The sequence below is a fragment of the Oryctolagus cuniculus genome, chromosome 8 (assembly GCF_051225735.1).
Source record: "Oryctolagus cuniculus isolate XC-2025 breed Fujian yellow rabbit chromosome 8, ASM5122573v1, whole genome shotgun sequence".
Lineage (NCBI taxonomy): Eukaryota > Metazoa > Chordata > Mammalia > Lagomorpha > Leporidae > Oryctolagus > Oryctolagus cuniculus.
This window is the reverse complement of record NC_142874.1, coordinates 42314721-42341783: the sequence shown is the minus strand read 5'-3', so window position 1 is coordinate 42341783 and position 27063 is coordinate 42314721. Positions and strand designations below refer to the sequence as shown.

The 27063-nt window shown below is 43.1% G+C and overlaps 1 protein-coding gene, 1 long non-coding RNA gene and 1 pseudogene across 8 annotated transcripts in view; 1 reads left to right on the top strand and 2 right to left on the bottom strand.

Moving 5' to 3' along the window:
* GATB (glutamyl-tRNA amidotransferase subunit B) overlaps window positions 1-9543 on the bottom strand; it is an 87266-nt gene extending 77723 nt beyond the window's left edge. For all 6 annotated transcript variants that reach the window (XR_016211883.1, XM_002716908.6, XM_089302357.1 and 3 more), the window contains exons 1-2: window positions 9363-9543; window positions 7350-7500 (exon numbers count right to left, since the gene is read on the bottom strand). Coding sequence is in view for 1 of the 6 variants with exons in the window: in XM_002716908.6 (XP_002716954.2) it covers window positions 7350-7500; window positions 9363-9526 (315 nt within the window). In the remaining 5 variants the exon portion in view is untranslated. The remainder of the gene's footprint in view (window positions 1-7349; window positions 7501-9362) is intronic.
* A 1092-nt stretch (window positions 9544-10635) lies between these two features.
* Window positions 10636-12228, top strand: LOC149124996 (small ribosomal subunit protein eS24 pseudogene; annotated as a pseudogene).
* A 6986-nt stretch (window positions 12229-19214) lies between these two features.
* The window catches only part of LOC138843375 (uncharacterized), a 52887-nt gene continuing 45038 nt past the window's right edge, over window positions 19215-27063 (bottom strand). For both annotated transcript variants that reach the window (XR_016211881.1, XR_016211877.1), the window contains one exon: window positions 19215-19351. This is a non-coding gene — a long non-coding RNA (uncharacterized LOC138843375). The remainder of the gene's footprint in view (window positions 19352-27063) is intronic.

Here is a 27063-nt window from a genome sequence, read left to right as displayed (position 1 = left end):
TCTTTCAAATAAATAAAATAAATCTTTAAAAAAAAAATGAGTGCTGGTTCAAATCTAGGTGCTCCAATTACAATCCAGCCTTTGTGATCTGGCAGATGGAAAATTCTTTCAATCTTTCTCCATGTCTCTGTAACTCGGCCTTTCAAATAAATAAATAATTCTTTAAAAAAGGAATAATCTGTCTTGTTTCAAGGATGCAGCTACCTTCTCAACTCTCTAAGGCTATTTACAGAAGCTTTTAATTTTTAAGTATTCTTTTAGCCTGCACATTATTGACTGCCTCTGACTCCTTTACTTTTCTTCTTTCTACTTTTGAGCTCTGTCCATTATGCTGGAGAAGTTCTTCAACTGTCTGATGGTTTCTGGCTATCAATTTCTACTTTACGGTGAGGTAATGAGATGCTGATTGAAAGCCTGTATGTAAATGCCCAGTTCCTGTTGATTGGTGGCCTTCATCACTTTAGGACAATCTAGTGGCCAGGGAGTTTTTTTTACTGGGATACATGTTCCTCTCCCTCCAACCCCCCCCCCCCCCAATGGCAACACCTGAAATTCTTCCCTCTAGAGATATGTCCTCCAAAGACATTCTTGAAGATTCTTGAGAAAAGAGGGGCAAAGGAGAGATGGATATACCAGGCTACTTGAGTTCCCAAAACAGGGCAGGGCAGAGTGGCCTTGCTGCTCATATGCAGACTCGGACTTAATCCCTTTGTTTTCACCTCTCTCTGGCCTGCCACAGTACCTGAGCTTCCCAAGTCCCAAGTGCTTCTGAGGTTCTTCTCCCTGGTTCTCCTTCCGCAGGCACTTGGGTTATAGCTCAAGCTGCTCTGAGTCAGGCCCTCCTTCACCTACCATCTCTCACACACTCTTGTCTCTTATCCCATTCTCCTGTAGGGTTACAACTTTCTGTTTTGCAGTAATTGCTGTGGGGTTTCTGTGGGTGGGCAAGAGATGGGTCAACACCCCCAAGTTCTGTCTGCCACATTGATCCAAAGCTTCTCCTGTCTGTAAGTACCCCTTCTTCATTGCACCTTAAGAAAACTTGTATTTTATTGCAGTAAGAACAGTGGAGATCCACTCTTAGCAAATTTTTAAGTGTATAATATATTATTATAGATTATAACTCATCAGCACTTCAATATTCTCCAAGCTAATATTAAGGAAAACATGATTAATCACTTTTCTCTCAATTCTCTCTCCTTTGACCTACTTCTTTCTCTGCTTCACACACAATTTCTTGAAACAGCTGCCCACACTGCTCTTCTTCATTACCCCTATGTTTCTCAATCTATGGCCATTTCCCTTTCTCCCTCTTTACTCTACTGAAACTGCTCTGGCAAAGGATACCCTTGTTGGAATGCCCAATGGACACTTCCTAGTCCTCATCATAACAGGCCTATCAGTAGCATCTGATGCTGTGGTACTCCCTCCTTCTCAAACCCTCCTTTCCTTGGAGTCTCTGACCTTGCACTCCCCTATGTCTTCCCACCTATCCACAAATGGGATTCACCCTCTTTGGCAGGGCTTCAATGGTACAGGCAGTGCCACGTCCTCTAGCCTCACTTCTTGCAATGTCAATATTCAAGTTCTTTACCATGGCACATGGACCCCCATTCCAAGTTCTAGAGCAAGCTGTGTCCTGTTTTCTCCTGGTCTCTGTATATCCTATTCACTTTGTACTTGGCCAATTTCACCCATTCCTATCTGCTGAATACCTCTCCTATGTGCACTGAAGCACACTGCATTTCCATTGCCAGTACACTAAGAAAAGGTACTACAGTTACCTGCTTACTTGTCCACAGCCCATGAGGGCAAGGTCATGTCTGTTTTCTACCTAGTTCAAAGCTGTGTCACTAGAGCTATCACAATGGCTATTACCCAGTAGGCATCCAAAAAACTGCCTTGGTGAGTGAATGAAGACCCAACTGACAGGAAGAAGAAAATGCATTTAGGCATATACTTTCATAATTTTTAAAGTAATAATCTAAATTTTTACAAAGTCAAGAGAGAATTCCACCAATTTGAAGGCACCCAATAAATACTGATCAACCTTGAGGTATTTTCAAGTACTCCCATCCTTCTAGCTTCTGTAATCACTGGCATCCCTCTGACGGACCAACAGGAAAACGAAGCTACATATACACCAAACATGGACTAGAGAAAAAGACAACACTATAACCTGAATTCTTTTGTCTGCCTTTTCCTGTCTTGTTATGACAACCTGTCACTATTTTGCATGCCAAACAACATCCTTCCATACGATGACATTAAAATAAACTGTAGGCAGGCGCTACAGTGTAGCAGGTTAAGCTGCCATGTGGGATAACCACATCCCATATTGGGGTGCTGCTTCAAGTCCCAGTTACTCTGCTTCTGACCCAGCTTTCTGCCAATGCATCCTGGAAGGCAAGCTGAGCATGGCCCAGCACTTGGATTCTTGCCACCCACGCGGGACACCAGGATGGAATTCTTGGCTCCTGACTGTTGAAGGCATTTGGGGAATAGAACAGCCAATGGAAGATATCTCTGTCTCTGTCTGTCTCTCTGTTTCTGTCATTCTGTCTTTCAATAAATAAATAAAGGCATCTTTTTAAAAACTCTTGCCAGTCTTCTCTCTTGCAAAGTCATTACTCACAATCCAGAAATACTTTCACTCAGTTTATGGTATTTCTCAATTTTTTATTGCCCATTTAATTTCTCTATGTTTCTCTGAGATGACAGAAACAGCAGGTTAGCTTTGCTGACTATCTTACTTAACTCACACAATAAAGGTTAAGTAACCAACTGCTGTGTGCAGCATTTAATTCTGCTGTCATGAGCAACAGAAGTGTGCCCTATAAACTTCAAGAGAACCTCTAGAAAGATGAAAGCCACCAGTCTCGCTAGGCTGCGCTAGTAGTAAGATTTACAGTGCACTTATTATCCGTAGTCACTATCTGAAGCGTTTTAAAGGCATCAATTCATTTAGTTTTCACAAAAATCCAATGAGGCAAACACATTATCCTCACTTACCAAGTATGAAACAGAGGCAAACAAGATTAAGTAGCCTATATGCAAATTATATCTTACTGAAAGTTTTATATTTAGGACTTTCCTTTTTTGTTTCATAATGTTCCACTACAGAGTGTATCCTAATACACTCAAATCAGTCCCCATTACTGGGAAATTCTAGTGCTTCCAAGTTCCCACTATTATAATTAGTCCTGGTACAGACATCTCTGTATACAAGGGTGTTTCCAAAAGTTTGTGGAAAAATAGAGTTAAAAGATAAATTTACTTGGGCAGAAAAAAATTCTGAAACCCATGCAGTTTTTTCATAGTACATACTTTAGACAACTCTTTGCATATAAGCCCTTGCCCACATTTTACATGAGTTTTCAGGATAGAATCCCCCAAAGAACTAGTAACTTAGTAAATATTTGCTGGATGAGAAAAGTGTCGGTTCTCCATCATATTGCCTTATGAGTTTTTGCTCTTGTTTTTATGCTTAGAAAGTTTTCCCGTTTTGAGAGAAGAATATTTTCCTAAATATTTTAGGTTTAATGTTATATTTAGCTTGTAAATATATATATATATTTGAATTTTTTTGATATATGAGATGAACTATATACTTTTCTAAATAGCTAATTTTTCCAAAATTATCAAATAAATCATCCTGGGGCAGGCATTTAGCCTCCCAGTTAAGACACTTGCATCCCATACTGGAGTGGCAGGGTATGATCCCCAGCTCCTGGCTCCAGATCCCCAACTCCTGTTAATACAGATCCTGAGCAGTGGTGGTGATGGCTCCAGAAACTGGGTTCTTTTTTTTTTTTTAAAGATTTATTTATTTATTTGAAAGTCAAAGTTACACAGAAAAAGAAGAGGCAGAGAGAGAGAGAGAGAGAGGTCTTCCATCTGCTGGTTCACTCCCCAGTTGGCCACAATGGCTGGAGCTGCGCTGATCAAAAGCCAGGAGCCAGGAGCTTCTTCCGGGTCTCACACGTGGGTGCAGGGGCCCAAGCCCTTGGGCCATGGTCTACTGCTTTCCTAGGCAACAGCAGAGGTGGATCAGAAGTGGAACAGCTGGGTCTCAAACCGGGGCTCGTATGGGACGCCAGTGCTTCAGGCCAGGGTGTTAACCTGCTGCGCCACAGCACCAGCCCCCTAACTGGGTTCTTGACATCCATGTGAGAAAACTTCATTGACTTCCCAGCTTCCAGTTTTTGCCTGGCCTAGTCCCAACTGTTATAGGCATTTGAGGAATAAACCAACGATTAGAGATCTCTCTGTCTGCTTCTCAAATAAATAAATATAACTTAAAAAAATATAAAATAGGGGCCAGCACTGTGGCGTAGCAGGTAAAGTCACCACCTGTGGCACTAGCATCCCACATGGGCGCTGGTTCAAGTCCTGACTGCTCCACTTCTTATCCAGCTCCCTGTTAATATACCTGGGAAAGCAGCAGATGGCCCAAGCACTTGTGTCCCCCAAACACGTGGGAGACCCGGAAGAAGCTCCTGGCTCCTGGCTTCAGAATGGCCCAGCTCTGGCCACTGTGGCCATTTGAGGAGTAAAACTGTAAATGGAAGATCTCTGTGTCTCCTTCTCTCTCTTTCTCTCTCTCTCTCTCTCACTTATACTGCCTTTCAAATAAATAAATCTTTTAAAAAAAAATCCTTTTCCCATTTTTTTTCCTTCTTTGATCTCTCTTTCTCCCTCCCTCCCTGCCTCCCTCCCTCCCTCTCTCTCTCTCTTTCTCTCTCTCTCTCTCTCTCTCTCACACACACACACACACACACACACACACTCCCAACATCCATTTCTTAGCAGATTATTTTTTCCACTTGTTGGTTTATTCTTTTGTCATGAGGTGGTAAAATTTTGGGGAAAAAAGATAATAGGCTCCATTTTTTAATTGCTGAATTCAAGATGCTGATACATCATTCAGGTGGTAATGCACAGGAGGACATGAGAAACAGATTTGTTACTTGGAAAAGAGGCAGGAACTCAACTGGAAGGTGAAGAAGACTGAAAGGAGAACACAGGGAAGAGAAGTGAAAGCCAGAGAACGGAGCATGAGAAAGGGAAGTCCATGAGTTAATGGGGAGAGAAGGGAACAGGATAAGTCCTGGGCAGGGAGGTTGTTGAGTATCACCATGAACCACACATACTGCGTGGTTTAACCAATCAAAACAGTAATGCAATATTCTACTCCGAGCCTCAGAAACACACTCGTAAATTCTTGGTTTGTGACAAGTAGTTCCCAGAGGCAGAGTCAGGATAGAGCACCATTATACCCATCCCCCATAGAGCTTAAACAAGGACAGCTACCACAATTCTTGTACATTTCAAACTGATTTACAGGTAGATCACAAGCTTTTGAAATGTTGTTAGTGCCGATGTTTTATTCTGGAAGTTTTGGTACAATTTTGCTCACATACTCCTAAACATTTCTGAAAAGGAGGCGGATCAGCTTTGCTGGAAAAATAAACCACTGAGGCTACTCAACCTTGAATACTGAAGGCTCTGAAGAGGCAAAACAAATCCTAGCCCACGCGAATCTGTGTCTAGCCTTTCTTTACCCTTCAATTAACCTAAGCCAAAATGCTTCAGTGTCCCAAACACTTTCACTGTTTTATTATATGCTTGTTACTGGACCAACACCTTCTTTTTTGGTATGTGACAAAAAGTCTTTCAAAGCAAGTTGGCATTTTAGTTATTTTAAATCATCTTTAATATTTGGCCACCCTTAGGCACAACTGAAGAGTATATTTATAAAAAAAAAAAGTGCCTATCTGCAAATGGATGTTCTAAATGCAAACCATGTTAGATATCAGATTCCCAGATATCCTGTTAGATATTACATTCCCAGCTGGAAAAGCCTAGAAAGAACTCAAGAGTTTATGCACAGTCTCTTGATAATCAACTACTACATGGGAAAAAAAATCTGAATTCAAAAGGAAAAAGGTGATGAGTTGTCTTCCATTTCACCTGTCTGAATAGATGTTATTTTATTTCTGTTATAACTGAGTCTACCCAAAGAGTACTCATGTATTTAAAACTCAAGAACTGTCTCTTCTCAAACAATCACCAAAAAACTCCATAGAAACTCTCAGCTATACATATGCAGAGAGAGAAATCTCTCTATACCTGTCTTCTCCCAGAGAGAGCCAGCAGGAAATCAAAGGTGATCCTGGATGGACATGATCTGCAGGAACGGGAGTCCTCCGTGACAAAAAGCACAAGGAAGAAAAAAGTTCGAAGACACAGATTCTGTCCCAGTACAACAACAGCCCTAAGGAAGATGGAGGCATGGGAGGTACTTCTTCCACGGGGCAGAAACTTTGAGAGAAGCAGACCTCTGTCCCTGGAAACCTGTCAGTGCTCAGTTCAACCCACTTTCACCTGCACTCAGATGTCCAAGAGTAGGGAATTCACCCATGATGAGCCCTGCACACGCCTCTCATCATCACCATGTATACACAACACCTCTGAAGATGGCAGGGAACTGCACACCCAGAAGATACTACAGGTCCTGGACAAACCATAAGCTGTTTATTAGCTCAAAGATTAACACTGTTCCTCCCATCTTTTTATTCAAAATTCAGCCAATTACAGGAAAATAGATGCCTAAAATCTGCTGATCAGTGGACTGGACTTTCAACCATTCTTTAGGGTTAAATGAAAATGTGTCATTAGCTCACTGCATATTGTGGTTAATGCTTTTTTTCACTTATGGTCACTTCTTAATTTTCAATTATGATAATCATTATGGACCTTACCCTGTAACACCATGGTTCAATGCTGCTTCCTGTGGTTAGACTCTTGCTCCTTTTTCATGTGTCTGCCCAACTCCCCCCTGGCTTCTTAAAGAGTAGCTTGATATCACTCTGCAGCAACCCTTCCTTACCCAGTTATCTCATATTTATCCCTCCTCTTACTGAATTTAAGTGTCCTTCCTCTGGGTTGTGAAAGTATCCTCTGCATGTATCCATCACAGGAGCGACCACACTGCACTCTATTTGTTTATAGCATACATCTCTACCAATTGTTGAGGCCCTCACAAGCAAGGATCTTTGCTCATCTGTAGGAGCCAGTTCATATAGCACAGGGTCTGGAATTAGGAGGCATTCTAAAATGTCTGTGAAATGAGTGAATACTCACACGTGCATGAAATATTCAGACTTAGAAAAAGATTCAAAGATGGGTGGTTCGAAAACATTTAGCCCATCCCACTTCACCCCCAATTACCTAGATCTGAAGTATTTCCCAAGAGTCCTGCCCAGATACTAAAACAAAGACATCACTAACTATGATCAAAATGACATAACCATTTCCAATAAAAATAGGATTAAACAAACACTTACCGGCAGAGTTCCAGGCAGAGACGCATCAAAAAAAGAAACCAAAGAATTTGGAGGTGCTGCAAAGCGGACTTCAGCTCCAGAGAACAGTTTAGAGTTGGAAGAAATCTGGGCATGAATTTCCAAACCTACCACAGCTGCCCATTCCTGCGCACTAAAGAGAAAGAGATAAAAAGGTTAAATAGTTACATTCTTCACCACGTATCAACTTTTAGGAGCCTAAATCCCAAAGGTTAATTGCCTATACCTGATTTTAATGTACTAAAGTTTTATATCCTTACATTTAGAAATGTGTCATATTGTTTTGGTTACTACATCAAGTCAATGTATAAGAAACACCTACAGTGAGATTGGCAAGGTAAAATTCATTTACAACAGGACACCAGGCTTGCTGTACGAACTGGAAGGTGATAGAGAGGAAAACAATTTAGCACCTAGAACAATTTAGAAACGAGTATCAGGTGACAACTGCTTGGCTGACTTCAGCGAAAAGCAGCATTTTCTAAATTCACTGCACCTTATCAATTAATCACTCAGGAAAGAGAGCTGATCTTTCAAAAACTTCTTAGAATTAACATAAATGGCATGATTCTGCAACTAGAGAAATAACAGTAGTAAAAAAAAATTCTCAAACATGTTTGGAATTCACTGTATAACAATGATGTGCAAGTACAATGACACAGTGACACAGGTATAGATCACCACTAAATGGTATTCCTGAAAATTCTGTGCAAAGGAAAACAGTAACCCACTAGACGTGTCTTGCTTGTTTCTAGAAATCATTTCCAATTCCTGAGATCCAACTTTAGGTTCCTTTGTTCATTCATGCCTGACTGCTATCAAACCTAAGAAGCTGTTAAAAGCTATAAAAATCTCTCTTATCCAGCCATTCTTACTGTGCTGGGTCTGTACACAGGTCTTTCCAAGTTCTCCTAAGTGTGGCTTATTCCCTATGAAATCCACGTATGTTCTTATCCTGTCCTTCCCCCAAGCAACTCTGTGTATTATACAGGTTTTTGTTTATATGTATTGGCATTTGTTTCAATCATTTCAACATACAAAGTTCTACATCTAAATTACTTCAAGATTAAGTACTTTTTAAAGTTTGGAAGCCCATAAACGAGAGGAATTCAATCAAGAACTCTAGGAGTTCTGCATTCACCAAAGCATGATTCAGATTATTTTTGCAGTATCATTACATGGCAAATACACACACACACACACACACACACACACACACTACCCATTCACAGGGAAGTTATTTAATATATGCAAAGAATAGAAGTGGAATGCTTCCGGACATTTTCCCTCTGCTCCTCCAACTGAAAAGCAAAAATATGCCAACCAATCTCAAAGAATAAACAAATATTAGAAAAGCGCCTTATGTTCCTGTATTTCAAAAGAAACTATTTAAATCTTCTACAGTGAAGCATTAAACAGCTGTTCAGAGGATGGCTAGCAAAATAAGCAAAACTCTCTACATAACCAGAGGGAAGATAGCTCCTATTGGCTGCATCCTTCTAAGTTTAGACACACGTAAAACATCAAACGCCTCTGTAGAGAGCTGGTGTTTTCTAACGACTCTGAACCACAACAAACTCCAGAGTGGTCTACCTTTAGAACACCACTAGCGCATAGCAGCGCTCAACCCTCGCTGAGAGCTAAATATTACCCCGAATATAAGGCCACCCAGCCCGCGGCAGAGGCAATTAGTAAGGTGTATGAACCCACTCCTCTGTCTGCTTAGCTTTTGGTTCAAGAAAATACTTGCTATTTTACACTCGAAAGTTCCCCGAATACGCCAAATTGAAGACAGTGATTTACGTGTGGTGGCGAGGATCACACGGGGTGGTTGGTTTGTTTTTCATTTAGGTTTCTGAGCTACAGAGAGTATCTCAATCCCTTCCCGCCCACCAGAGCGTCTTAAACCTGGGCTGTTAATGGCCATCATCTCCCCTGACCCGCAGGAGCACCCCACACTTTCAGTGGACAGTAGTGGTATGAAAATAATAATACCCTTTCCTCGGCTTCTGGGCCGTGTGGAGGGGCTGCTGAGCCACTGAGCTCTGTCCCCTTATCCAGTTGAATGTGGCGACAGTTCGATGGCGACAACCCCTGTCAACCAAAGCAAAAGTCCAGCGACTTCCACTGAAGCCGCAGCGCAGCGTGGGCACCGCCATTGCACCGCCACGGTTCTGGTCAGGTGGCGCAGCGTCTCCCTGGCGCGACGCTCTCTGGGAAACGTAGTTCCGGAAATGTTTAAAATCTTTATAGACTCAGACAGGAAGACTACTATTCCCGGCGAGCATTGCGACTTGAAAGTCGCCGGAACTGTGGCGGGGAGGGGAGGGAAGGGGAAATAGAGGAGAGCGTGGGAGGGTTTTTGGGTCGGGAGGTGTGACGACTCCTAGCGGGGAGTTGGAGAGGTGTTTGCCCGCCTGCAAGTGTGTGAATGTGAGTGTGTGTCAACTCAGAAGCCTGGGCGAGGTTTTACAGCGCCGTTAACCTTGTCAGCTGAAATAAATAACCTTGACATCACCGGGAAGACTTTCCGAACCTCCACACCCACTCTCTTCTCTATCAACTCTCCTACTTCACACACCAAATCAGGTATTCATGCATCAGATACTTTTTTTTTTAAGATGTATTTATTTACTTGAAAGTCAGAGTTAAACATAGAGGAGAGTTAGAGAGAGAGGAGTTTTCCATCCGCTGGTTCACTCCCCAGTTGGCCACAACAGCCGAAGCTGTGCCGATCCAAAACCAGGAGCCAGGAATTCTTCTGGGTCTCCCACGCGGGTACAGGGGCCCAAGGACTTGGGCCATCTTCTACTGCTTTCCCAGGCCATAACAGAGAGCTGGATCAGAAGTAGAGCAGCCAGGACTCGAACTGGCGCCCATATAGGTTGCCGGCACTGAAGGTGGCAGCTTTACCTGTACGCCACAGTGCCGGCCTTTGCATCAGATACTTACTTGGTACCTTGGTCAGGTATGGTTCTTAGCTATTGGAAATACAGCCAAGAGCAGGGCACTCATGGCCTCTGGGTTCATGGAGCTTACATTCTAGCGAGAGGAGACAGCATAAAAGAAGTAATAAAAATAAGATTTTCATGTAGGTAGAGTACTACCTTTAAGCAAGGTTGATTGGAGATAGACCTAGATTGAGCGTTCATGTGCATTTTTACTTTTTTAGTTCTTGACCAGCATACGAAACACTTTCTATAAGCAAGAAACCCTTGATGGCACATACCATCATCCCAGCAGAATTACTTTATTTTCTCAATTCAAAATGCATTCTATGGGTCAGCGCCATGGCTCACTTGGCTAATCCTCCACCTGTGGCGCAGGCACCCCAGGTTCTAGTCCTGGTTCGGGTGCTGGATTCTGTCCCAGTTACTCCTCTTCCAGTCCAGCTCTCTGCTGTGGCCCAGAAGGGCAGTGGAGGATGGCCCAAGTCCTTGGGCCCTGCACCAGCATGGGAGACCAGGAGGAAGCATCCGGCTCCTGGCTTCGGATCTGCACAGCACCGGCGATGGTGGCCATTAGGGAGTGAACCAATGGAAGGAAGACCTTTCTCTCTGTCTCTCTCACTGTCTATAACTCCCTCTGTCTCTCTCTCTCTCACTGTCTAACTCTGCCTGTCAAAAAAAATGCATTCTCTATCATTATATTTTGATTCCTCTCTTAGTGCTATGACTAGTGGATGTTTATCTTACATCTCCCCAAGTTCCTTGTCTGCCAATCACCATAGTATTTCCAGAATACAACATAAGCCGCTCAAAAATATTTATGGAAAGTATTGACCACCATCAAGAATGACACAGTAACTTTCCAGACAGGGAAATTCATGACCAACTGAATACTTCAGAGGAAAAAATTGGCCCTTGATGTCCTCCACCCTGAGAAGGCAATAGTCCCTAAGACAGAAATTCGAGAAAAGCTAGCCAGAATATACAAGACCACCCTGACCTCTTCTTTGTAGTTGGATTCAGAACTCATTTTGATGGTGACAAGAAAACTGGTTTTGGCATGATTTGTATTCTTTGGATTATGCAAAGAAAAATGAACCCAAACATGGACTTGCAAAACATGGCCTGTATGAGAAGAAAAAGACCCCAACAGAACCTCTGAAAGGAGGGGCTGGTGTTGTGGTTAATCAGGATAAGCTGGCTGGCGCCGTGGCTCACTAGGCTAATCCTCCGCCTAGCGGCACCGGCACACCGGGTTCTAGTCCTGGTCAGGGTGCCGGATTCTGTCCCGGTTGCCCCTCCAGGCCAGCTCTCTGCTGTGGCCCAGGAGTGCAGTGGAGGATGGTCCAAGTGCTTGGGCCCTGCACCCCATGGGAGACCAGGAGAAGCACCTGGCTCCTGCCTTCAGATCAGTGCAGTGCACCGGCTGCAGCACGCCGGCCGCGGCGGCCATTGGAGGGTGAACCAACGGCAAAGGAAGACCTTTCTCTCTGTCTCTGTCTCTCTCTCTCACTGTCCACTCTGCCTGTCCAAAAAAAAAAAAAAAAAAAAAATCAGGATAAGCCATGCCTGCAATGCTGGTATCCCATATGGATGCTGGTTTGAGTCCCAGGTGCTCCTCTCCCAATCCACCTCCCTGCTACTGCACCTGGGAAATGAGTGGAAGATGGTCCGAATGCTTAAGCCCCTGCCACTCATGTGGGAGACCTGGGTGGAGCTCCAAGCTCCTGGCTGTAGCCTGGACCAGCCCCAGCCACTGCAGCCATTTGGGTAGTAAGCCAGATGGAAGCTCGCTCTCTCTCCTTTCTTTGTAATTCCGCCTTTCAAATAAATCTTAAAAAAATGAATGCAAAAATAGGATGAAGAAAATCAGGGGGACTGCAAAGGCCATTGCCAGTGTTGGTAAAAAGTAGGAGTCGTAAAGACTCTGCAGTGACTTCATCTGCAGTGATTGTACAGATTTTTCATGCAGATTGATAAACTGTAAAACCCTTAAAAATAAGGTTATTGAATGAAGTGATGCAGTATAGAGAATGAAGTTGACATAGGATTGAGTGTACATTTTTTTGAAGTAGCAATGTTTAGGAGAGGGATGATGAATTAGGGTGGTCATGGAGGCAAGGAGAAGTTGACCAATTTAAGATAGATTTAAGAGATGAGACCGAAGGGTTGAATAAGATTGTGGAAGCCTGGGGGGAGGCCACGTAACTGAGATTTCTGGCTTGCACAACTAGATGGCTGATATAGTTATTCACTGAGATAAAGATTCCAAATAAGGAACAGGTTTACAAGGAAAACATGTTTGGTTGCCTTGGAGACATCTAAGAGAAGAAGTCAAGTAGACATCATTGATGCCTAACTCTGAGCATACAGAAAGGGAGAAAGCCATATATTTTGTATACTTTACATTGAGGTTTTTGATTATTGATCTATTTCCTATTGAATGGACATCTGTCTATAATCTATTTCCATTAATACTCTAGTATGTTTATGTTATTATGCAATTTAATCCCTCCATGTGGAAGAAGGAAATTTTAATTATTTTTCTTAAAATGGTCATCATGTTTTCTACTTTTTCATTTTTTTTTTACTTTTTCATTATTGATTCAAATTGTGAGACTGGAAGTATTTTAACGTAGCCAAGGACGAAAATTAAAATGATAGCAAGTGGGATGTACATGTGGAGAGTTCTTCCAAAATTTATCTCTGATTATTACTCTTTCTGTCAGGTTCAGGTCACTCTTAGAACCTTCATCAGTGTCTCTCCCCTGAGTGTCTGTGTCTTCCACCTCTACTCTAGATAAGCTTGCTTTTTCTTTTTCATTCAGCTCTTCTGGGTTTTCCAGAGTGGGGGGTCCTGGAAGTTGTCTCTGAGCACAGCATGGTTCCACCTTTGGCAGGACTTCAGATGAGGAGGGAATCGTGTATCTCAAGTCAAAAAGAACAAGACACCTCCTGCCTTTCCACTGGTAACCAGCATACTTAGGAGATACTGCACTGCCTCAGATGAAGGGTTGGGAATGTTTTTGAAAACCATCATAACGGACAGCATCACACCTAAAGAAAACCCTAATTTTATGGACAAAATGCCCTAGAATGGAAACTCAGTTGATGAAGCAAGCAATATCATGAGGTGATTGGCTATCATCTCAAAGTTCCCCACCCCACCACTAGGGGGAGAAAAAATCCCATGTATGTAAATGTATTTCATTCCTTTCATACATGGTAACCTAGTTTGATGCATCTTACATCCAGTCAGGAGCTTTCAAAGCCCCACAAGAGCCAATGGCTGACACAGGGACTTATATCACCCTTCTCTCGGGCTCCTCTCTCCCCCAGTATTATCTGTCAACTCCAGAGATGCCTGTTGGCTTCTTTGCAATTGGCCCAGTCTCTAGGAGGGTGCTCCATCTGCCTTGCTCCTTAGCTAGTCAGGTGCTCCCTTGGTACCTCCTTCCAGGGACCATTTCTCACCTTCCTCCTGTTCACCAAATCTGATATCTGTCACAACTCTTACTGACAGACAGCTCTCTAGCTGAGAGAGCTATTTTGGTTCCACCGACAAGGTGGCTGTCATCTGGAAGACACTGAGATTTTCATTTTCAAGGAGCTCAGTAGGTAGCGGGACAGAATTTCCAGCAAAAACAACATTTTGAGAGGGAGGGTTCCTCAGCTCGTTTTATCCACAGAACTGACACTGTACAAATAGATTTGGAACAAGTTTTTAAAAAATGTGAGCTTGAGAAGAATTTTGAGTTGTTACTCAAAAATGGCAATAGCTTAGGAAGTATATCTAAAACAACATCCTTGGTATTGTTTAGTATTCTTCAGAGAATCTTTGTCAGTTTTGGAATGAACAGGATCACCTCTCTATTTGACTCAAAACTCCCAGGTATCTGTATAGACACATTGATTTCTAAACACAAATCATTTTCCCTCACATCTTAGTTATGTTAATTGTAATATTCTCTTCATCATCCTTTTACTAGATTACAATGGAGGAAATTATAAAAAAAGAAACCCACAGTATCCTAGGATTTATACCTTCTTTGATATTATGGGTACAAAGAGAGGGACTAATACAGGTAGTTCTAATTTTCCTTGTTTAAAAATGATTTATTTATTTATTTGAAAGTCAGAGTTACAGAAAGAGAGAGATGATACAGAGAGAGAGAGAGAGACAAAGAAAGAGAATAGTCCATCCACTGGTTCACTCTCCAAATGGCTGCAATGACCAGGGCTAGACCAGTCTAAAGCCAGGAGCCAAGAGATTCATGTGGGACTTTCAAGTGGATTCAGGAGCCAAAGGACTTGGGGCATCTTCTGCTGCTTTCCCAGGCACATCAGCAGGGATCTGGATCAGAAGCGGAGCAGCCAGGATTCAAGGGATTCAGTCGGCGCCCATATGGGACGCCAGTATTGCAGGCAGAGGCTTTACCTGCTACACCACAACGCCAGCCCCCTAACTTTTCATTTCTTAAAATCAAAGTAAACAATTTTAATGAAAAATGCAAATTTCAATACAATTAAAAGGAAATTCTACTATTTGTATATATTTTTGAATATTAAAATTGTGTTATCTATCCAGTTCTGTGATTGACTATTTTTGTCCTGTAGAAATAAGGGCATGGTTTAAAAACATTTAAGATACCAATAAACAAAATGCCCTTTGATGTCTAGCAGAGCTGGATATGGGTGCTTATCTTAGTGTTTCTTTACTTGGTTGTGAATTTGATTCCTCTGTTGGCTGTGGTATCTGTTCTAAGACTAAAAAACAGAGCTCACTGTCTTGAAATTTTATGCCATGTGGGTACAGAGGGAAAGAAAGTAGCTTAGTCAACACAAATTCTCTAAAATAATGACAAAAAACCCACTTAAGATGTTGTACAGGGGTGGGTATTTGGCACAGCGGTTAAGATACTAGTTGGGTTGCCTGCATCCCATACTATAATGTCTGAGTTGAAGCCCCAGTTCTGCTCCTGACTCCAGCTATGTGCACCCTGGGAGGCAACGGATGACGGCTCAAGTACTTGGGTCCCTGCCACACACGTGGGAGACCTGGGTTGAGCTCCAGGCTCCTGACTTCAGACCAGCCTAGCCCTGCCCTGGTTGGTACAGACATTTGGAAAGTGAGCCAGAAGATGGGAAATCTCTTCTATCTGACAGTCTCTCCACCTCCCTCAACCCCTGCCCCATTCCGTCTTCTTTTTAAATAAATTAAAAACATTTTAGGATGATGTGCATATGCAAAAATTGGCAGCATGATTTTCATGGAGAAAGAACATCAGAACTAGAGGAGGTCCTGCTTTTGAAAAAAGCATTCTAAAGACCATAAACTTTCTTCTTAGGGGAAAAAAAAAAAAAAACCATTTTGAGATCCAGTTAAGTGTCACTGGGGGAAAAAGGAAGGCTGGGAATACACGCCCACTGAGCAGTTGGGAGAACAGGATTCATTTCCGTTTATTTTCCCATTGAAGTCTTGATTCTGATAAAATACTGATGAGGCGGGAACAATTGCTTTCTCTGGAAGATTGCTTTGGGGGCAAAGCAGTCTATAACTCTTTCTTCCTTTCCAATGCAAAGAAATAGAAAAGTCTGTCCAATGCCTCTGCAGAGCCAAAGTGTCATCCAGGGAAGACCAGCCTACATGCTGCACTGATAAGGCCGGCCTAGGAACTGCCGTCTCTCCACGGTCTGCTTCCTGTTATCTCATCTCAAGGGATGCTTTGCTGTGTTCCCAGGGAGAGGGGGGGTTCTGTTCTAGAAATCTGACTAATCCCTGGGAGCAAACACAAATGGTGTGTAATGAAAAGGTCCACCTCCACACATCCTTCTGACTCACGGCTTACTTGAAGGGGGATACTCCTGAGTCGCAAGTAACAGGTGGTAGAACACATTGGACTCCACGTTTCATGTTCCTGTGAGCTGTATTTTGCACATGAGCAGATCTCTCCTATGCATGAAGAAGTTCTGTCTTTTGTGTCTTGGAATTGGGTGCTTGACCTTCAAAGTTTGAGAGTTACAAACACACACACACACACACACACACAATTTCTAAGCAGTTTCTCAATTCGTGATCACGCATAAACAGCAATCAGGAGCTTGTAGGTGTTGGGATGTCAGACAGCTCTGGTTCTCATCACAAAGATGTTGAGGAGTCAAAGTCTGGCGTTAAAGCACTGCTCTACCAAGGGAATGCTGATGAGAGCTTTCCTTCCGTGAATGAATGCTTACCTGATAACAGAAGGGAAAATGTATCAGAGTCCACTTGGGTGGTACCGGAGAGAACGGACAGGTTTATCTGACACATCCTGCCAGGTAATCCGTGTCATTACCTGTGCGTGTCTGAGCTGGTATCTCTGCATCTAGGCTGTCCTTGAACCAAGAATGGATGGGCTGCAGAAAGCAGTGAAGGCTGAAACCTTGTTGGTGGTAGAGATTTCAGGGCTCACCACAGCTTAATGTTATAGCCATTCAGAGGAAATTTAGTGCTCCGTGAAGAGGCTCCAGATTGAATTAAAATCAAGCAGCAATCAAATGATATGACTACTGAGAAAAATGCAAAGAGAGAGACACAGAAAAAAAATGCCCAGTGATTCATGAATACCAATTAGGGAGGGAAAGACCAGCAGACATCATTATTCGTGTCTCCTTGGAGTCTGACTCTAGATCCTAATTCAACAAAAAGATTTGAAAACAACTCGTGATTTTTAAGTTGATGTTGACTCCATACTTGGAGCAGCTTTGTTGCTAAACTGCATTTTCACTTCTCTCACATATATTAAAAATGGAAAGAAATAGTGTTAAGAGGGGGACTGGATGCTGTTTTTCAAAAGACAATAGAAAGAGCCGGCGCCGTGGCTCAATAGGCTAATCCTCCACCTTGCGGCGCCGGCACACCGGGTTCTAGTCCCGGTTGGGGCGCCGGATTCTGTCCCGGTTGCCCCTCTTCCAGGCCAGCTCTCTGCTATGGCCAGGGAGTGCAGTGGAGGATGGCCCAGGTGCTTGGGCCCTGCACCCCATGGGAGACCAGGAAAAGCACCTGGATCCTGGCTCCTGCCATCGGATCAGCGCGGTGCGCCGGCTGCAGCGGCGGCCATTGGAGGGTGAACCAACGGCAAAGGAAGACCTTTCTCTCTCTGTCTCTCTCTCTCACTGTCCACTCTGCCTGTCAAAAATAAAAAAAAAAAATAAAATAAAAAAAATAAAAAAAATAAAAAAAAAAACAAAAGACAATAGAAAGGAAGAATACATAAAATTCCAATTTTGCAAAGAACAGGGGTCCATCTAGTTTAGTATTCTATTTGTTGTTCATTCTCTAGTAGTGTCATCTTTATCTTGGATATCAGAGTTGAGTGGTCCTGTATTTTTGGAAACATTTGGCATTGACTTGGAGCCCCTGATTTTACCATTTTTATAGTGATTTATTCATTAAATGTATTACTCTCTGCTTACCACATCAAAACTCACCCAATCTCATGAAATGGTCTCCCAATTCTTAGGAGGGTCAGCTTAACATCTCACAGTCTCCTTAGCAGTTGTCAAAAGGAAGAATTCTGAGTTTAGCAAAGAAAATATTTGTTTTGCTTAGTCTCTGGGCTAGTTAAGTTACCACTTTAGGTGCCTGAGGCCTTTCCCTTGGGGTCTACAGCAAGAGGACTTTACCCGTTATGTAACAACCCCCCTTACAGCAATTCTGGCTATTAGAATAGGAGCTCACTTCCCCAAGGAGGATTGAGAAGTTTGCTGTTGGCCTACAATTTTTATTATTTCCTTCTAGAAACTTTTACTGGACTTATCCTCTTGCCCCTGTGTTCTCTTTACCCAACAGAGATACAAGGTGTCACTCATTTCAAAGTGATAATATACCATTGCCATGGGTTCTATTGTGTGATGAATCAAATGAATTATGCTTCTCACTGTGTAGGTTAATAGAAGTTGTCCTTGGAGTTGAGAAATAAAATTGAATGTGTGTTTTTGGTTGGATTTCTGTGGCACTGTTGAATCAAATGTTGTGTTTACTCCACAGTCTTCCAAAGAATGCTGTTATCCATTTTCAATTGTCAAGAAACAGCAAGCCTGGAAGTGGGAATTTTTACTCTGTCTGAAATATAATGTGGAAAGACAGGCCAAATTATGGAAAATCAATTAATTTCCATTACAAGAGTCATGTATCCAAGGTCTTGTTCTGTCTCTAGTAACTAACGCTAATGTCTGCTTATCTACAAAGGAACTCTTAGGAGAAAACCACCCAAAGATTTTTTTTTTAGACAGAGTTTTTTTTTTTTTTTTAAAGATTTATTTTATTTATTTGAAAGACAAAGTTACAGAGAGAGGTCGAGACAGAGAGAGATGTTTTCCATCCGCTTGTTTACTCCCCAGATGGCCGCAACAGCCGGAGCTGTGCTGATCTGAAGCCAGGAGCCAGGAGCTTCTTCTGGGTCTCCGACATGGGTGCAAGGGCCCAAGGACTTGGGTCATCTTCTACTGCTTTCCAAGGTCACAGCAGAGAGCTGGATTGGAAGAGGAGCAGCCAGAACATGAACCCATCCCATATGGGTGCCGGTGCTTCAGGCCAGGGCTTTAACCTGCTGCGCCACAGTGCCAGCCCCCAAAGATTTTTTTTTTTTAGAGCAAAAACCCAGTAGGACTCATGCACTTAATCTTTGTCAATAAGGCAGAGGCAGAAATAAATTTCTTCCTTGAATTCCTCTCTTTCTATTCTTTTAAAGACCCCACATATGTTCTTGCAGAAGTCTGATCTACATTAACAGTCATTGATAGATCTACATTAAGAACCCCTTGATAGATCAACTAATAAGTTCAGTAGGATAAATACATTCATATCAAAGTTTTCATTATTTCCATTACTGTTACATAGATTTACAGTTGAACTTGCCTTTATGGTAAGAGAACAATTGCTCCAAATTTTTCCTTGCTTTTCTCTTTGATATGTTTTTAAGGGGAGGGCTTCTGTTTCAAAGATTCATTTCAGTGTCAGATAACTTCTTAGATTACATGTAGGGAATTCCAGATCTAAAAACACAGGCAACAGATACATATTTTTCAAGATAAACAATACTGAGTTCAAAATATTACTGTTTCCATTTTCCCCAGTGTAGAACAGGACAACTATAATCAACAAAATCTTCAGTTACATTGACTTGCACTAAACACAGCACAAATGTAGGAGAATCATTTGAAAGAGTTATTAAGTAACATAAAACTTGCAGCAAGCCAAGGTATAACTCCTGAATTATCTAGGGCCTATAATTAATTTTTTTAAAATCTGAACAGTTTTAAAAATAGTCTCATGTGTTGAATTCCAGCATAGTGCTGCTTTTTGTGGAGGGATTTCTGTAAAATGTAAGTTTATTTATAGATTGCAAGTGACTCAAAGATCTTAGGATATAAGAGAAAATGACACTCCAGAGTCTTTTTTTCCCCCTGTTTGGGCTGTCTTGGAATGCTTGGTTCACTCAGAGGGATTGCTTCTAATCTTCTGAAGCAAAAGGAATTTCATAAATTGTAAGCGTTGGCCAGATGGAATTTCTTGATTAATTTTTTTAGTGTTTGGTATTAAACACAATGATGAAAAAGGCAGTTCTGCAAGTAAACCCAATTAACATTTCATAAAATGTATTGCTCTAAATATGGCATACCCTTCATTTGACTGTTTCCACTCACTCTGTGCTGGAAAACCTGATAGCACCTTGAAAAACGCCCCTCCTCTGTATCCCCCCTTCTGTTCCTTCCCTTTCTTCTTCACTCAGCTTCTCCTATTGATCATTGCATCCTTACTGGGCGACAGGACTGCTCTAGGACTTTGTCCTCTTCTTTATGGACCTGGTAGAAAGAATATTTTACCACTTTGTAATAGGAAGTCCTGATGCTAGAATGGTGTCACTCTTGTACTACAGGCTCTTAATCCCCTGTGAGCCCAAGACTAGCTTAGAGTTTCATAAAACTCATCATGGTGGTGTTGATATCTCCCTGTATTTTCTTTTCCTATTGCCCACTTTCCCATGGCAGGTCGGTGTTCCCATTCACATCCAGATGAATATGTCCTTTGGGTATGTGGGGAAACAGACACAAACATGAAAGAAAATCTGTCTTTGTGAGAGTTTTTGAAAACAAGAACCCTATCTTCCATACTTTGATGTCTTTTTATTACCCAGAACTATGCTATCTGGAGTAGGTGTTTAGACTGGCAGTTAAGATGCCCACAACCCACATCAAGTGTCTGGGTTCAGTTCGTAGCTCAGGCTCCTTCCTGACTCCAACTTTCTGCCAAAGAAGACCCTGAGAGGCAGTAGTGATGGCTAAAAAAACTGGGCCCCTGCCACCCACATGGGAGACCTGGATTGAGTTCACTGCTCAACTTCAGCCCCAGCCTGGCCCAGGCTGCTGTGGGTGTTTGCCGAGTGAAGCAGCAGATGGGAGCATTAGCTCTGTCTCTCTCTGCTTCTGGGAGCTACTGTCTCCTCCCCACCCCCCTCTACCCCAAGCAGTTGTACTATCTGAGCAGGACTAGCCCTCCATACCAGGGCTCGCTAGTTGATTCATGGGGTACAATGGGAAATGGAAGATTGTTAGGCATTTCTAGATGGAAGCAGCTGAGCAGTAAGCCAGTCATGGGGTCCTTCTATTTTTTATTTATTTTATTTTTTTATTTTATTTTTTGACAGGCAGAGTAGACAGTGAGAGAGAGAGACAGAGAGAAAGGTCTTCCTTTTGCCGTTGGTTCACCCTCCAATGGCTGCCGCGGCCAGCGCGCTGCAGCCAGCGCACCGCGTTGATCCAATGGCGGGAGCCAGGTGCTTCTCCTGGTCTCCCATGGGGTGCAGGGCCCAAGCACTTGGGCCATCCTCCACTGCACTCCCGGGCCACAGCAGAGAGCTGGCCTGGAAGAGGGGCAACCGGGACAGAATCCTGCGCCCCGACTGGGACTAGAACCTGGTGTGCCGGCGCCGCAAGGCGGAGGATTAGCCTAGTGAGCCGCGGCGCTGGCCCATGGGGTCCTTCTAAACACAGGTCCCTGTGCAGCTGTGCAGGTTGCACGTCTTGCTGTGCCCCCCTGCTCCACCATGGCTTATTAGGTACTGGGGAAAAGGCAATCTCAGATCAAAGTGAGATCAATCCGAGTTCTTTCCTGCTTTATTTATTTGCACCGGGACTAATAGAAAAGTTTCTCTTAACTGGTCAAAAACTGGGAACATGTCAGCAGGATTGATTTTGGCCATGTGAAAACTTCTGATGTGTACTGCAGCACACAGCCTTCTGTCCTATGCCATGCATGTGCCAGGGGATTTTATGCATGGCTCAAACCCCACCAAAGGACTGATGGCCTGGTGGTCTTCCTGCTCACCTGCAGCTTACCCTACACCTAGCTTTGGGGCCCTGGGCGGGGGGGGTGGGAGGGGGGCTGGGAAAGATGACCTCTTGAGCATTTTGCAGTTCTGGAATGATCTGAGTTCTATAGCCACCAGGTTCTACAAGACTGACTTCATCTATAGCCATCCAGGGGCTGGAATGCAGAAGATGGTCTTGTTGATCACTTTTCTTAGTCAAAGCCTCTAGGACAGTCAACTGCTTAGGTCTTGATACTGTGGTGACCAGTGAGGCAATAACACAAAACCTGTTCCTTTAAGGCAGTTTTTTAGCATTGCCACAGCAAGGTGATTCTGTGAGCTCCTTAGGGGAAACCACTTTGAGGTTTAAGCGAAGATGACCTCATACCCCAGGGAACCTTTGTCGCCACAGTTTTAGTCTTTTCTCCTTTTCTCCTTAGCACCACTCCCAGGAACTTTCTCAAGGAGGATTCAGAAAATGCTGGTAAATGAATAAAGATGGGCTCCTGGCAGCCCTCTTGGCTGGCATCCTTCTGGGAGTTCGTTTTAAAGGGCAGCTTTAGGAACGCGGCATGATTTCCATGCGCTGGGCCTTGGTCTCTGGCATTTGTGAGTTTTTCTCATCTCCTGTTAGACTCTTCAAGAAAAGCAAAAAGACCAGGGTATAACAAAGGCCTTCGGGGAAGTTGAAACTTAACAAGTGATTACTTCCCAGCTCATTCATTCACTGAGGCAAACGAAACTGGGTTTACTGTGTTACCTCATGGATTTTAAAGTAGAAATGTGTGCCGACTGACATCTGCTCCAACAAGAGGAATAATTCGTCAGATATACCTGAAACTTACTTGGGGCCATACATACGGGGCTGCTTGTTGCAGAACAATGTTTAAGCAAGTTGTCGTCCCCAGGAGGATTTTTTTTTTTGAATTACCTCTCTCTGGCGATTTCTTGGTGAAAATACTGGGCCTGTAGGTCAGAAAACTCACTTTTCACGTTGCTTCTCCCGAGCCACCCAGATCTCTTTTTCTCTAATGCTGGCCGGGTTACTGCCTCTGTGCTGTGCCTCAAGAGTTGAGAATTTGGTATGTATTGTAATGGTGACTCGCTCTTACGTTAATATTTTGTGTTCTTTCAATAGAATACAATTTAGCTTGAATCACCTAAGCAAAAACAGGGGAAAGTACGGGTGAGAGGCACAGGAGTGGATGTGAGAGCAAGCTCGTAAAACCATCCCCGAGGGAAGACTGTCCCACAAATGTCCAGAAAATTCTGTCCATATGTCTTTCTGGAACAGTTGCCAAGACAGTCACAGGAGCAAAATTACTTCTTCAGGGCCATTATGCAGTGTCACCTCTTCCAGAGCCAAAGGAGTAAATTCAGACATGCAGAACACACAGCCCGTCTCCTCTCTCAAGCAGGCTGTCTGACAACCCCACGGCATTAACGCACACATCAGAAAGGGCAGCCGGAGCCTTAAGACTTTTCCTGCTGCTCGCTTTCTTACTGTCTGCCTTCCCAGTGCAGTGGAGCGAAAAACCTACAACCAGGCCCTTGACCCCCACACTACCTTCCCTCATGCAGGTTCTCCCAGCTGAGAAAAGGGGCCGGGGGCATGACCAGAGTAGGAGCAGGAAATATAGGGAGATTTTGTCAGGCAGAGAAGGAGAAAGAAGCCATATGTAGTATCTTCAGAAAGTCTGTGGCAAGTATATACTACAAAAAGAAAAAAACTGTATGGATTTCAACAGTTTTTTTTGCATCAAAATTAACTTATCTTTTGATCTCATTTTTCCATGTATTTTTTTGAAGTTCCTTTGGACGATCAAGAACCTTAAGCAAAGAACCAACCACAAAAAATGTGACTTGTGCTGCCTGCCTCCTAACCAGTGAGAAAAGCACGTTCCAAAAGCCATTCCTTTCCCTCCGGGTTCTTCTTTCTCTCCTCCCTTATGGTCTGTCTTCCACAGCCGAGTGCTTCTGAGTGTTTTCACTCTTGGAAACAGTATGATTCCTGTCAAACTACAGTTTCAACTTTTCAGAAAAGCTCTTGAGCTTTCATTTCTGTAACCAAGATCAACAAACTGTCATGTACAGTGGCATTTCCAACTGACTGCAAGAAACCTCCACCTGAATGCCCTGCCAGCGCCTCGGAACAAACACGTCCACCATCTCAGCATCTGCTCTCTGGTGTGTGATCTTCCTTCCTTGTTTCCTGTTAATGATAAAACACTCGCAGTCATCCCAGCCACAGACACTGAAAGTACATCTGATTCGTGCTTTGTCTGTACTGTCGCACAGTGTTTGGTGATCGTCAGTTTCTAGCCTGAATGGCTAAGTGGAAGTGATGTGCCCGTAGGGACACAGGCAGGGATGCAGGAGATGATAGCAAGTGCATTTTGGGACACACTGAGTTTGAGATATCAGTGAGACATATGTCTACATGTATACAGGCTAGTGGAAGATCAGTCTGAAAATCAAGCAGTCTTGACTGCAAATATAAATTTGGGAGTCGTCAAAAATAAGTGGTGGTTAAGACCATGCGTGTGATGAAGTTATCCAACTGTGTGTGTGTGTGTGTGGTATAAAAAAAAGTTTTAAGTGTATGAGGGAACTTCAAAAATCTCAGGGAAATTAAATTAAGAGATCTGCTTATTGGGGCCAGTGTTGTGGTGCAGCTGGTTAAGCAGCCACTTATATGAGTGCCAGTTCAAGTCCTGTCTGATCCAGATCCCTGATAACATGTCTAGCAAAACAACAGAAGATGGTCCAAGTGGTTGGGCCCCTGTCACCCACGTGCGAGACCTGGATGGAGTCCCTGGCTCCCGACTTTGACCTGGCCCAGCCCTGGCCATTGGAGCCATTTGGAGAGTGACCCAAAAGTGGATGGAGGATCTCCCTCTCTCTGTGTAACTTTGTCTTTCAAATAAATAAATATCTCTTTTTTTTAAAAAAAAATAATCATTTTGATGCAAAAAATTTTGAAAGCCATGCACACAAGGGATCTTCAAAATGTTCATGGAAAATTGTCACCAGGACATAAAAATACAACTGGTTTGCATTCTGTAGCCTTGTTAAAATCACTTGCAAGTTCTATTAGCTTTTTGGTAAATTCCATCAGATTTTCTAGGTGGACAATCATGTTTTATGCAAAGAAATGTATTTTATTTATTTCTTTTAAATCCATATGCATTTTTTTCTTGCCTTATTGTTCAGACTAGAATCTCTAGGACAAAGTTAAATAGAAATGGTGAGAATGTATGTTCTTACTCTGTTCTTAATTTTAAGGGAAAGTGTGTTTTTGTACATTTGCCCAGGTAGCTGCCAGCTCCTACATTCCTTGGTCCTTTGTGCATGTGTAGATGCAGATTTTCACCAGTTTTCATTTTCTTCCCACCTAAAGGACTTCCTTTAACATTTCTTAGATTGAGACTCTGCTAATAATGAATTATTGCAGCATTTCTATGAAAAAGAGTCTTTCTTTTGTCTTCATTATTACATTGAGTGGGGGGTGCTGGGTTGACAGTTATTGGTTTATTTTTTTCTTTCCTATCCTTTAAAGATGCTCCTCCAATGTCTTCTCACTTCCATCCTTTCTGACAAGAAATCTGTTGTAATCCTTATTGTTTTTCTGTGTATAATATCAGTTTTCCTCCAGTTGCTTCTAAGATTTTTCATTTACCACCAATTTTGGGCAATTTTATTTGACTTACCTTGTGCTTGAGATTTGTTTAGCTTCTTAGATCTGTGGATTTATAAATAGATTCATGAAAAATAAATAGATTTCATCAAGTATAAAAATTTCTTGGTTATTATTTCTTTGCATATTTTTTCCTAATAACCTCCTCCTCTACTCTCAGGTATTCCAATTTCATATATATTAAGTTTTTCAAAGCTATTTTAGGAGTGGATGTTGTGGTACAGCAGGTTAAGCTGCCACTTGGGACAATCTCAGCCCATATCAAAATGCCAGTTTGAGCCCAGCCCCTTTGGATCCCATCCACCTTCCTACTAATGTTCCTGAGAAGGCAGTGAATGGTGGCCCAAGTACTCAAACCCCTGCCACCACATGGGAGATGCGGAATGAGTTCCCAGCTCTTGGCTTTTGCCTGGCCCAGCCCTGGCAGTTGCAGATATTTGGGGGAGTAAACCAGCAGATGGAAGATTGATCTCTCTCCCTCTCTCTTTCTCTCACTGTCTCTCCCTCTCTTTCTGTCATTCTGACACTCAAATAAATAAATTCTTTAAGAAATTAATCTACATCATAGTGAGGCTCTTTTCAACCTTTAAATGTGTGTGAATTTTTATTTGGATGGTTTCTATTGCTAGCCTCACGATAACCAGTCCTTTTTTCTGCAATGTCTTCTCTGACAGGAGTCCCATCCAGGGCTTGCCTTTTTTTTTTTTATTAAACACACACACCTGCAACAATGAGGTCTGTGAAGGAAGGAGCATCATTTATCAGATGGCTATGCAGGGTCCTAAAAAAGTTTTACAAAATAAGTACTTAGCAGTTCTTCTCTTTGTGCACTTGCTGTCCTTCCCATTACTCTTTTAAAAGTTCTATCAATATTATACAGACAGGGTTTAATTAACAAGGTAGATCTTCAAGGTATATGTAGTAGTTAGAATTAGCCTCTGTTGCATTTTTTTTTCTTTTGACAGGCAGAGTGGACAGTGAGAGAGAGAGAGAGACAGAGAGAAAGGTCTTCCTTTGCCGTTGGTTCACCCTCCAATGGCCGCCGCGGCCAGCCGGTGCACCGCGCTGATCCGATGGCAGGAGCCAGGAGCCAGGTGCTTTTCCTGGTCTCCCATGGGGTGCAGGGCCCAAGCACCTGGGCCATCCTTCACTGCACTCCCTGGCCACAGCAGAGGGCTCGCCTGGAAGAGGGGCAACCGGGACAGAATCCGGTGCCCCGACCGGGACTAGAACCCTGTGTGCCGGCGCCGCTAGGCAGAGGTTTAGCCTAGTGAGCCGCGGCGCCGGCCCGCCTCTGTTGCATTTAACAGAAACCTGAAACAACAGACTTGCTTTCTCACAGTGAAAGCTGCTTAGTGCTCGTAGGTCTCGAGCTTCTTTGACAATCCCTGGAGATACCGGGACCAGAGGCTCCTTTTCCCTGTTTCTCTGTTCTTAGTCACAACAAGCTCCAGCCCTTGTGTCTGCAATCCAGGCAGCAGGAAGAGGAGAAGGAGAGGTCTCCCTGGTAACTTCTGCTCATGTCCCACAGTGCCACACCTCGCTGCAAGAGGGATGCGGCCTTTTATCTGAGCATACTGCTCTCCTGAGTATAATTTTATTACCGAAGACAAAGGGGAGAATGTTGGCTGCAAGTTCCTGTCGTAGTTTCTAAAACCCTGTCCCCTGAGCTGTCTTCCTTCCATCCTAACTCTCACTCC